The sequence below is a fragment of the Eubalaena glacialis genome, chromosome 2 (genome assembly GCF_028564815.1).
Source record: "Eubalaena glacialis isolate mEubGla1 chromosome 2, mEubGla1.1.hap2.+ XY, whole genome shotgun sequence".
NCBI classification, from domain to species: Eukaryota; Metazoa; Chordata; class Mammalia; order Artiodactyla; family Balaenidae; genus Eubalaena; species Eubalaena glacialis.
Window position 1 is genome coordinate 14804878 of NC_083717.1, and position 13020 is coordinate 14817897.

The following is a 13020-nucleotide window of genomic DNA, read 5'->3' on the forward strand; positions in this document are numbered from 1 at the left end:
TACACCTTTGGTGAAGTTAATTAAAACATAATTTAAAGAGTTAATTCATTATTTATAATAACAATTTAAACCCTTTAATAAAATACATTCCCATACAAAGGACTCTGATTTAGATAGTTTTGGAAACTAAAATAGATTACAGTTTTTATTGCTTGATTATTAGGATTCTGAAATTCTCATCTTAAGAAATTTAATTTTCAATGTATTTTTTCGTATTTAAATTATATGTGATCAAAAATGAAAAAATAGCGAATGATTTCCAGTCTCACAGCATTACCATAGAGCTGCACTGGCCACTATGGAGCCACTCTCCAATATGGCTCATCTGGATTGAGATGTGCTGTAAGTGTAAAATTAAAACACACGGGATTTCAAAGGCCTAGTATAAAAAAAAGATAAAATATCACATGTTGAAAGATAATATTCTGGATATATTGAGTTATATAAAACATATCATTAAAATCAATTTAATCTGTTTCTTTTTTTAACGTGGCAACTAAAATATTTAAAATTACATATGTGGCTCACATTACAATTCTACTGGACAGAGCTGCTCCAGAGAATGATTTTGGAAGTAGTTAAAACAACATAGATAGACTTTGCCTGGGAGATGTCACTTGATGAGGAAATCAAAAATAGGCCAAGCATATTGGGGTTATGAAGAAAAATTTTGCACACACAATTTAAGAAAAAAAAGATGGATGGAGAAAACCACCTGTAGATATAACTAGTGTACAAAAGAACAGAAAATTGATATCTACAAAATTATTTGAACATTGATAAAAACTTTTAAAAACATGCTGCTACACTTTTGAAAATGCAGCTTTTGTTTATTTATTTTTAGTTTTTAAAATTGAAGTATAGCTGATTTACAATGTTGTTAGAAAATGCAGGTTTTATAAGTCCAACAAATTTATCATACTATAAAAAATATGTATTTTTAACTGACTATACTAGTGAATGTTGACTATCACATGTATATTTAGTATCTGAAATATACCAGAGATGCAAAGCCTAGTACAATACATGATACAAAGTAGATGCTCAATAAATATTTAATGAATGAATATGTGATTGAAATAGGAGAGGGTAGAGATTGTTGTTGGTGTTATTCATTGATTATCTGAAGAGATTAAAATTAAAATAGTGCCTAGCCCATAGAATGCACCCAAGAAATACTTGTGAAATGAATGAATGAAGTTAGACACACACACACATTAAATCATAAAGAAGATAAAGTCCTCAGAGAGAAATTACCACCAATATATGTTAAACTAGTTCTCACTAGTTTAGGGTACCAATTATTTTAAAACATCACTAAATTTATAGCTGTTTTAACGATACATTTACTTTGATAATGGTCTTATTTTGATAGTATCTTATATTTTGAGTTACACATGAAGAAACTCCATGGAAACAATTGGAACAAAACTCAGGAATTAGTGCTTCAAAAGTTCCAAACTTGCGAGGGTCAGTTGTGTTGTTTTCCTTGGCTTAACTGATATTGAAATCATGACTTCAAGATAGAAATACTTAGCGAATTTAGGTATAGTAATTGGATGCTGAAGGTTCAAGTAGAAATATCGATAATGCTTATTTAGTAAAAAGTAGAAGAAAATAGGTGCGTTTTAATAATTAAACTGTAATTGTAGCATCGTAGAAGTGTGAAATTTATATCATAAACACATTTAACATAATTTCCATTTATTTGCGGGGATATATAATACAAATATATTTCCCTTGAATATTTTTCTTCATTAGACTGATAAAATTGGGAATAATTTCTTCACTATGAGTTTTCATAAAGTCCAGGTAAGAGGGGTATTTCAATTGGCTAATGATAAAATGAAGGGGTAAAAATTAAATTCAAAGCAAATGAAGGGAATAGAGTAGGTGTAAAGCAGATGTTTTTGCGGTTAATTGACCAGGAACCGTGTTATTCGTAAAGGTTCATGGCTCAAACCCGCTTAGGTTTATTGTGTTAGGAAAAGTGATTTCCATACATTTACTTCAGGGAGCTCTCCCTGCTGCCCTCATCTCTCCCCATTGTATGCTCCAGTGACACTGAACTCTTGGTTCCTCCAAATCTTGTCTCTGGGTCTTTGCAAATGTTCTTTGGATGTCGTCCCTACACCCCGTTTCTTTGCCTAATTCCGGCTTAAATATTCTCTCTAGAGGGAGATCTGCCCATTCCTTGGTTCCTGCTAAATCTTCTTGTTATGAGCTCATGTAACTCCCTACTTGCATTTTAGAGACACTGTTAAACTTTCTCCAAAAAGGGCTGAATTGTTGAGTTTCACATATGTTTACATAAGTTATTGTTCTAATGGCTGTTTTCAATATGCTCTTCAACTCCAAAGCCTTTCCCTTTTTCCTTGACTATAAGAACTTCCTCATTATTTCCACGTTTTAATGTATGATTCTTCCCGTCTGGAAACATGATAAAAACAGCTTTTCTCCATAAATGACTAGGAAATTATTTACTGCGTTTTCATAAAATTCATAAATCATGTAAGCAGGACATGTTATGAATTAATTGGTAGAACATCTATCTCTGAAGGGTTAAAGAATTGCCAACACTGATCAAGCCTGCTCTCTCTGGCTCTTGATATGGTGTTGACAGCCAAGCAAAGAGCTTCTTCAATAAATCCACTCTCATATTCAAGTTTTTCCAGATGTGAGAAGTAATTAAGTCTTTGCATTTATTGAAGCCTTGTACGCTTTTCAAGAGGGAACTGGCAGCTGTGATGAATTAACTCTGCCTGAGTGCATGTGTGTGTTGTGTGTGTGTTTTGCGTGTGAATGTACATATATACAAGCACACATGTGGCATTTGCCAGTAGTCAAATGAGATCAGACCTTTTAAAAACAAAACAAAACAAAACAAAACAAAAAGCTCATTTTCATAAACACCAAAAATTTTCACAGCTATATCTCACAATTTGGAGACTAGGGCTTTATCCAGCAATACCTTCTCAATTGCTGCTTTTGCTGAATGTTAAAGAGAAGAAATGAAATCACTTGCATCTGTTAAAGGATTTTCTTAAGAAAAGGTGAAATCATGATACTCGTAAAGCATAAAAGGAACACATTTCAAAGATTTTAACTCATTAATTAAAGAGGCCACCAGTAAGATGTTACAGTTGGTTCAAAGTTGAATTTGAAGAACCAAAATGTAAATGAGTAATAAGGAACGCGGAATTGAATTTACAGATAGATACAAAAGGGTCTATCAACAAGCCAATAATCAATTGCTTTTCCCCAGGACACAATTTATTTGCATTTGTATGGCTAAAGCATCATTAACATTGTTATCAGTTTTCAACAATTTATGGTGTGGTAAAGTAGTTCAAAGACAGTGAAAGGCCAAATTAGCCAGAAGGTAACACTAGACAAGACATGGTGTAATTTTTTGTGTGTGTCAGTTTCAAAGTCTTTCACAGTTTTTCCTGACACATCTCACACAGAACCTCAGGAAAGGGATACTTTTTGGGATAGCCAAGCTGTTTTTTCGTGCTTGACCCTTTGGTTCTGATTACAAGCCACACAGAGGCCATTCAAACCTTGGGATTTCTCTCAGTGGGAAGGATTGCAGAAGTGTTTATGGTTTTAGCTTTGTTGTTATTAAATTGGAACAAATATCTCAAGTAAGCAGCAAATTAAACCAAAGTCTTTCAGTTCACTTGGTGGTTATGTTAATGTAGACTCTGAATAAGAGGACTTTTTTTTCCCCTGTCAATATGCTTAGAAGAATAGGTATTTTACATTTTGGCATCCCAGCCACCTCCAACCTGAAAATTGTTGAGCCAAAAATTATTTTTGGTTTCTTGTTCTTCTCCAACACCAGTCTAGATGTGTGGCTTTCATTTGTGAGTAGGATCTGTATTTGTGAAAATAGGAGTATTAATATAGAAAAACACTAATAAATCTTATTTTAATGGCAAAATTGGTAATGGTGACAGTTATTCAGGTTGTTTTGTATTCTTTTGATTTCTAATTAACAAACAGTAATGAAGTAGCCATTAAGAAGGAGAAGATAGGCTTAATGAATGTTGATTGTAAAAATAGATTGGACTAATAATAAGCAGAACTCTTCTCTTTTATAAAGAAGACAAAATGCCCTAGAGAGCTTACATTTCTTGTTTTAAAAAACAATTTCTCTCCCTCATCTATTAGTAAAGTTCTCTTTTGGATAGATGCCAAACGATGAAGAAATACATGAGGCAAAAGTAAAATAACCAGGGATTTAACTGAGAAGCAAGAACCTTTTGGGGATAGTCATAAAAAAAACCCAGGCAACTAAAAATGAGTACATGAAAAGACTGCCAAGGCAGGCAAACAAGTCAGATGAACTAATTTCTCTCTCATCTACCATTTAGGGGGAATATTTTTTAATTGGAAATGTTGAATTGATTTTCAAAGTGGAAATATTCAGTTTATCTCTGTAAATGTTCCTTCACGCAGAGCTGAATCTCAATCTATTTCAGTTGTTGAATATGGATTTTCATTTGCAAGTCACTTCGTCACCATGTTGGGGAAGAACACATTTTCTATCGCTGTAGAGAAAAGAAAGGAGAAAGAAGTGAAATAAGTATGAAACATTTCTCAAAATCCAAGAGATTCTTGTTGTATGTGACCTTAAGAACATGAAGACAGTCAAACTTTGGCCAGGGGCTGTGTCCCCAGAGACCTGAATTACCCCTAGGACCTGGCAGTTGTTACAGAAATACATTTGGTTACACATAAACATCAAACTATAAAAAGATGGAAGACTTCTGCATTACAAATACACAAGTTAGCTCTTATCTTTGGGCTTTTATGCTGCATGAGGCCCTCCTGGCCTTTATTTTTTTATTTATATTTTTTAAAAGATTTTTTTAAAAATTTGATGTGGGCCATTTTTAAAGCCTTTATTGAATTTGTTACAATATTGCTTCATTTTATGTTTTGGTTTTTTGGCCCTGAGGCATGTGGGATATTAGCTCCCCGACCAGGGCTCAAACCCACACCCCCTGCATTGGAAGGCGAAGTCTTAACTACTGGGCAGGCAGGGAAGTCCCCCTCCTGGCCTTTAAAAACATATTGATGGTATAGAATTTACCCTTTCAAATGAGAAGATCCTTTCATACCAAGTACTTTCCCTGGAACTGTGTACCTTTATTCGATAGTTGAAAACTCTTTTGTTTGTAAGGGGCTTTCCTATCTTTTAGGTGCTTTCCTTGTATTAACTTCTGGCAATTCAGTTTTTCTGCTCAACGATGGAGAATTAGAGGCAGAGAGGGATTAAATAATTTGCCCTAGAGGGCGTGGGGGAGCCAGACCTGGAAGTAGGGGGTCTAGCTGTAGATAATGTGATTCCCACCTTGGTCTCATTCTCAACCAGGGCATGGGTAGAGGAGTACGAAAGTAAAAATTAGACAACATAAATGAAATGCTCAGTAAGTGAAAGGGATTAGCAACTACACAGATATTCCCTTTTGGGGCACCCCAAGATGCAAATATGTATTAAAGTACAACATTTAACATGGTTTAAAAAAAAAAAGAGGATAATGGGGGAATTTTGAAACATGATAGCTATCCATGAAGAACACTTTCTTCATATTCCCCAAGTTACATTTTGGAGCTATTGACAAGAGAGCATTGCTGTGATTAAGTTCAGGGCTTAAAATATTGTAGAGAAAACTTTACGTGAATTTTATATTATACCTACAGGTGAAAAGAAAAAAGATGTGTTCAATCAAAAGTAATAATGTATCTAGCTTGCCAAACACTCCATTAAGGAGTTCCTCCAGCAAATCTCGAATGATGGTTTTTTAAAACAATTCCTATCTCATTTTAGCACAAAGTATATTTTACTCACCATTGCATCTCTAACACCCAGCACAGTGCCTGGCATAACCACCCACGTTTCTTTGAATGAATGAACGTAGGGCTCTCGTTAAATTCTCGTCCTAGTGCTCCACTGAGTAACTTTGTGAATAAGACAAATAACTAATTTCTCTTGACCTCAATTTTGTCCTCTGTGAAAGAGGGGGCTTTAGTAGGATTGATTTCTTAAGGACCCCTGTAGCTTTAAAATTGTGATTCTAAAATCTCAAATGGAAAATTCGTCTTCACATTGTATATGGTGTTTGTTTTTGCTTTCAAAACTTCTGTGCATAGTCTCAACAGATCATTTTCTTCCAGCACAGTGGAGAGGCAATAAGAATGTATTGTATGATGGGAAATGAGAAAAATAGCAGCCACTGAAGTCTGACGCCGGTAATTCACCACGGGGAATAGATGTCACCACGAGCATCGCAGGTATTGTCACCTCAGACACTAGCCAGGCAGGGCACCTTAGGCAGCTTTGGCAAGATTTTCTCCCTACGCTTTTAGAAGTTTGCAAGAAAAGCTTATAGAAAATGCTCTTTTCCCTATTTCCCAATAAAGATAATGTAATAGAGCTTCTATGGAATATTAGAAGAGCCTTTTGGCAGAGAACTTGAGGGAAACAAGCAGAGTCTACACATTCTGCTCCTTTATGGAACGAATATAATGTACAGAGAATTTCCTTGTAGAATTCTCTACATAGGCATGACATGACTATGATTTTAAAGTTAAGGTTTCCAATTTCGGCACCCTCGGGGCTTTTCTTCTTGGCATTTTGCCGGTAAGCAGGATATGTGATGCCATTAAGTTAGCCTGTATTAAAAGTCATTTCATGAAACAATCAACTACTGTTATAGAACACAGCGTTGTTTCAGAATAAAACGATGTTTCCCCAAGTAATATTTCACAGAAGAATGTTGGTTTTCTAGAGTATCGGATGTCAATAAAAAGATAGGTAAGTAGGTAGGTATGTAAGTAGGTAGGTAGATAGGTTAGATTAGATGAGATCAATAGGTTTCATATTTGGGAAATGCTGGGTTAAGCAAACTTAATAGTTTTCTTGGTTGTGGGTCTTCTTAGAGCTTCTAATGTGTCATTGTGCCATGTGGATCTCTAAGTGGCAGGGGGAGAGATTAGTATATGGGTTTCCCCAAACATGTTTGTTGAAGAAACCCCCTTTTCCGTTCCGAGTATTCTGTGGAACTTTAGCTTCATAGAACACAATTTGAGAAATAATCTATACATGATGACTGTATAGAATTTTTTTCTTTTCGGAATTTTTAGGCAAGGCCAAGGTAATTTTAAAAATTTAAAACTAAATATGATATCAAGAGAAAACAGTATTATACTTGTCTACCTAGAATGATGTATTTTTTGATTAAAGTTATATTTTATATCATTAGTTTCATTATTCACCCTAGGGTATTTTTTTATTATGTCCCACACTGATATGCTATGGCTTTATAAATATTAATTTATCCTAGGATTTAAATAACCAAATTTGATAAATTGAGCTGTATAGTCTTAGAATTACCTCAATTGACATTAAAAGATTAGTTTTGAGAAATATATTTTAAATTATATAACATATACCACATTATAAATATTGTAATAGTTTATTTTTCCAAACATTTCCAAGCATGTATTACACATTGAGAAATATACAAATAACTAGTGGATTTGTAAAAATTGACATAATGGGCAGAATTGAAAAAGGGTAATTATTATTTTTTGAAACGATATTTCTAGAATTCTTAAATGATATATCAGCTTATGTTAACTGCAGCTTCTCATGTTTAATGATGTTTACAATTAAAATAATACAATAGCAATATAAGATTAACAGTCATAATTAACTCAGAATAGATTCTTTGAAGTGGTGCAAAGGGTTTTTCATAATAAATTACTAGCCTTTAATCAGTTAATATAAAGTATTTTTTTTTAGACTGGAGAAGTACATATATGTTTCATAAAAAATTTAATTTAGGTTAATGAAATGAGTTTGAATGATCCAGATTCACCATACCAAATCCGGGATATGTCTGACATTCCAGTGAAAGCTTTATTTAGATGGAGTTGAGGAATCTTTGAGATAATAGGCTTTGCACTGTGCTATCTTGAGTGTTACAGCTGAGTGGTTCACCCAGAATCTTTAAGTCTTTTTCAAATGATTTTATGAATGAATTGAATTCATGAAATATTAATAAGTTGTCTCTTTTGGATTTCTTAACCAGTTTAGAGAATGTTGACTTTAAACGTTCTCAAAATTGAATTTTGCCTGTTAAAATATTATTTCCGCTTATGAGGCTAGCTCTGGCCGACCTCAGTGATGCTGTTCCATCCACTCACACCCCGCTGTGATAAGGAGGATGAAGTGTGAGCTAAATAGGGAGGAGGCCTGGGCACGGTCATTTTTGCCAGAACACAGAGACGCCAAGACCTCAAGGTGCTGTAGTATAGAAAAAGGTGCTGCACTAGTGAATTAAAAAAAAAAAAAAAAAATATATATATATATATATATATATACACACACACACATATATAGAAAGAGTAGAAATGAGGGTCCCTGTATTTGAGGATGTAAAAGATGAAACTGAAGAAGAAAAAACAGGGGAAGAAGAAAATGAAGAAGACAAGGTGGGTGAGAAGGCATTGCTGAAGAACGGTATTTGTTCCTCGAGGTCGATGATTAGAAAAATGTTTCCTTTTCTTTTTTTTTTTCCGGACAGGTGTTCTTTAAGCCTGTTATTGAAGACCTGAGCATGGAATTGGCCAGAAAATGCACCGAACTCATTAGTGATGTAAGTGGCTTAAGTAATTTTTGTCTGATGTTGCATTGCACGTGTGGCAATATTATGTCATAGAATCAGAGAGCTGAGGGGAAAACCCTGAAATCATTTATTTAAAACACTGTGATTTTCCAGATCATGGAAATAAGTCCAGATATTTTAGGTGATTTTCCCAAGGTCTCCCAGACAGAGAATTTCTGTGGGGACAGGTCTCCGTGTTGTTAAGCCAGAATCTTGTCCCTTCTTGAATTTCACTGTCACTCTGGCGTGAAATCACAAAGCATCGAATTTCAGAACACACTCCATTGAGAACCCAAAGCTTTTTTACAATTTGTATAATGATGTAATTTGTTTTGAGAGGATCTCTATCTAAATGAATGATTTTTAGCATTTTGGGGAACTTTTTTGGAATCTGATGAATTCAGTAGTTTTTCAAACCAGAATCATGCATATACCTGCATATAACACTTATTAACAAGTTAGGATTCACGGATTACTGAACTGTGTGTTGAGAACCCTGAACTATATGATGATGATGGATATTAGTGAAAGGAGCATTTTTGTTGCGACTTTTTTCGTTAACTGGGATCAGTTTATGTTATATTTCAAGGGACTCCTAGAATTATGGAATTAATTCATAAGTATATATCTGTATATTTATCTGTCTACCTATCTATCTATAGTAAATATGTAAACTAGAATTACAGAAGCACAGGGAAATGTGTTCTTCACTCTGGGTGAGAATTTAGATGATCCTCATCAGAACAGTTGTAGGAAAGTCGCCGGTACACAGGAAAGATGGCTCGTGAAGCGTGAGCGGGTGCCTGTCTTATTTAGAGAGGGGAGCAGAGAACTGGTTGTTTCTGTTGTTGTTAAGCAAAGTGATCAGAATATTTTACAAACGTTTGTTTGCGGAGGAAGTCAATCCTGGGCCTTACGGTCATGTGCCGGTCTGTTCTCTGAAGTCAACCTGCCTGAGTCAGTTTAACAGTAACCCTGGGCAGGCTGACTGGGCTCAGTTCCTCAAGGGCAGCATTTCTAATAGTAAGATTAAGAAATCGTAACACATCTGAAGTGTTTAGTAAATTGTCTGGAACATTGTGAGTACTCAAGAGATGCTAGCTGTTATTAACTACTGCCTCTGTAAATTAATTTTGTATCTGTCCGATCACATTTTATATATGATTCTGTATTCCCTTCTGGTTTGTCAGAAAGAGCCAAAGGATGGTGGGAATCAGACCCCTTCCTGTATACTTGACATGCAATGTAACCAAATTTTAAATTGAGTATTTCTTTGTGCCATTGCTTAATAATAGTCACAAGCTAATGTATGTAAAAGTTCTTTGTAAACTGTAATAATAACGAAATGATAATGACAACAACAATGATAATAATATCAGCAACAGTTAAGATTTATTGAGTACTATGTGCCAGGCATTGCAACTTGTGAGATAGGTTCCCTTGTTTTCCCATTTTAGAGGTGAAGAAAAGAAGGCTCAGAGAGGTTAAGTAACCTCCTTGGGTCACCCAGTTAAGCAATGGGGAGTAGGACTTGAACACAAAGCCCTCTCTCTTAGCCAGTTTGCCGTGTTATCTCTCACTGTAGCTTTCATGCAGTTTACCTTAGCTTTATCATTACGTATTACACGAATATTAGTGATAGTAATGCGACCATTTAAAACCTTAAGTTCCGTAACTCTGGAGATAGTACCTCTTCCAGTGTTGTTATGTTTTGTTCGAAGTGTATTTGTGGCTGAGCTAAATTATATTATATAAACCATTAAACTAAAGTGGCAACTTTAGTTAGTAGGTGATTTTGTTGGAGTTGCTTTGGATAAGAGCATTTCTCAGTGACTTCAGTCTTGTGGTAAGGGGCGACGGCCTTTACCGTTTTGCTGAAGCGAAAGCCATGTTATTCCACTCTCATGCAGGTGAAATCAAGTGCGCGGGAGTAATTTCTGTTTAGTATAGGTTTATATTGCAAGGCAGAATGCCTGTACTACTTAAATATTTAGATCATATTGCTGTGGTCTCGTTTATATCTGTGTACATGTTTACATTTTATTTCCAAAGAGAATTCCATACTTTATTAAGATACTGGTTTAATTTTTGGAATTTTTATATCTACCAGTGAGCAGTCTGAACAATGACTTTGTTTCTAAAAAAATGAAAAGAAGAGTTTGTACAGTCATTTGAAAATCAGATTTTAATTTACCCTTTCTGGAAGGGCTTCACGTATTGGACTAAATCAAATTTCTGGTTTTTTAGAAGTGTGGTTAAATAATATTATCAAGTAATACCTTGCTCATTCACTCTTGGTGTCATCAATGATTTTATATGGAGCCGATGAACTTAAATTTGAAGTTCTTTTCTCTGTTGTATTGTCTGCATGTCTAGATGGTTGTCTAAAATGTATATTTGAAATTGCATCAATATGGAGCTAAAAACAAATATAAAAAAGGACGAATTGAGTTAGATTGGAGTTCCAGTCAAGACTTTATTACGTCTCTGATAGTGCCCATCTGTTCGTGCTCACATTTAATTTAGTCCGCCAGTCTCTGCCCAGGTCTCAATCTTAAAGACAAAGCTTCAAGGACTTTAGTTTTGTTTTATAATCCTTTATATCCCAAGGGGGAATCCATGTGTTTACCTGAGCCTTTTTGTTTGTTTGAAGGCAATCTGTTTGCAGCCTGTCACCATGTGAATTTGGTGTTTTGTTTGCCTGCTTTGTAGAGTCCTGCATCTTGAAGCTTTAGGAAGCAGACTCACATTTTCTTGATCAAATCACACAGCTAGTGAGCCACTGACCTGGAATTTGGAACAAGGTCTGTCTGATTCCCAAGCCTTGGCCACCACTATGTCCTTTCTCTGCTGCTGTGTGCCAGGCACTCCACGTGCAATATTGTATTTCATGCCACAGCAAGCTAGTGCCGTAGGTCCTAGGAGCCTCAGTTCAGAGGTGGTGAAACCCAACACTGAGTAGCTTGTCTACGGCCACCTGGCTACTCAGGGGTGGGGACAAGATTCAAGTTTAGGTCTGGCCTGGCCGGTAGCCACTCGCTACTCTGCTCCATTTTTCCAATGAGAAGGATAGTTTTATGGGTTTCTCTTCATGGAGCAGTCTCTCTACATCCCCTTCATTATCATTCTAATCATCCCTCTTTGGAGCTCTTTTAGCTTTCATGTGTCTTTATCGGGATGTAATAACCAGAACTGTGCACAAAAGTCCAGATGTGGGTGGCTGTGATTATGAGTGGGGAAGGATGATGTTTCTGCCCCCTTTGTGATGATATTTAGTGTTTCTTGGACTTAGGGCTGCAGAAAGCTGTCAGATCAACCTCAGTAAGGGCATCATGCTCAGCCATTTTCAGTCCTAGTTTTTGACTTGTAGCTGATCACGTAGGGCCCATCCTCTTTTAATAGTTTGAATGATTTTTCCCTTGTTAGTGATGTAATCTGTAGTTTTCCGCCCTCTCGCACGGCCCTTTGAGAGCTTCCGCAGTTCATCTCTTTCAGTTTACCATTTCCCTCTCCATGAGAGCGTGGGGTCATCAGCAGACCTGCAGACTTCGCTGTATCATGCCCCTGCCAGATAATTTATTAAAATGTGAAATAAGAATGGCCTGGCAGTCAGTCCTGGGAGGGCTGCACTGTTTAGAATTCTCCATAGAAAGAAATGTCTGTTTTTCAGATCAGGTGGCTTCATTTTGGGGATCAGTATGAGGAATTTTTCAAAAAAAATTTTTTTTGCCTCGCCTAGTTTCAGCTTTGCACATGCTCTGCCCATGTTGTAGGGTTTCCCTCTGCATAACTCACTTCCCAGTCTTGAAAGACACCTGGTCCTCTGAGGCAGCCTTTTTTATTTTTCTGTTAACCATGTAATGCTTTTTATTTCCCCAGATATCCTTTCTCTGTTGTTTTGTCCTGTTACTCAGCTATCTAATCAATTCTTTGAATAAATCAAACCTACTGACTACATTAAACAGTCAGAATCATGGATCTGGGAGCCTTTTGTAGGGTGGTCATAAAAAATAGTAGGTTAAAAGGGACCCTTTATATGTTTCTTGTAAATTAGGATAAAGAGTCTCTGCAGAGCAAATTAGTCCACATCTGCATGAAGCCTCTGATTCAGTGTTTTGATTCAAACCTTTTCTAGGGTGTTCATTTGTGTGGCAGCAGAACGAACATTTTCCAGGCAAGTGAACATTGTTTGTTGTGGGTAAACCCTTCCAGTGCTGAAAACATGGAATTCCGTGGTTACCCCTCCAGAGAAAGCTCCGACGGTATTAGGAAACCTGAGAGAGCAGTCTTGGCTCTGAGTGCCCCAGTTAACACACAGGGCAGGAGCCACAGTTCTGTC

The 13020-nt window shown here is 36.0% G+C and overlaps 1 protein-coding gene across 2 annotated transcripts in view; it reads left to right on the forward strand.

The window, feature by feature from the left end:
• NEBL (nebulette) overlaps positions 1-13020 on the forward strand; it is a 336004-nt gene that overhangs the window by 215199 nt on the left and 107785 nt on the right. The window contains exons 1-2 of one of the 2 annotated variants that reach the window (XM_061178832.1): positions 8428-8508; positions 8601-8672. The exons of the other annotated variant lie outside the window; for it this stretch is intronic. Coding sequence (XP_061034815.1) covers positions 8428-8508; positions 8601-8672 — 153 coding nt within the window. Of the gene's footprint in view, positions 1-8427; positions 8509-8600; positions 8673-13020 lie in introns of those variants that run through there. 2 annotated transcript variants of the gene reach the window in all.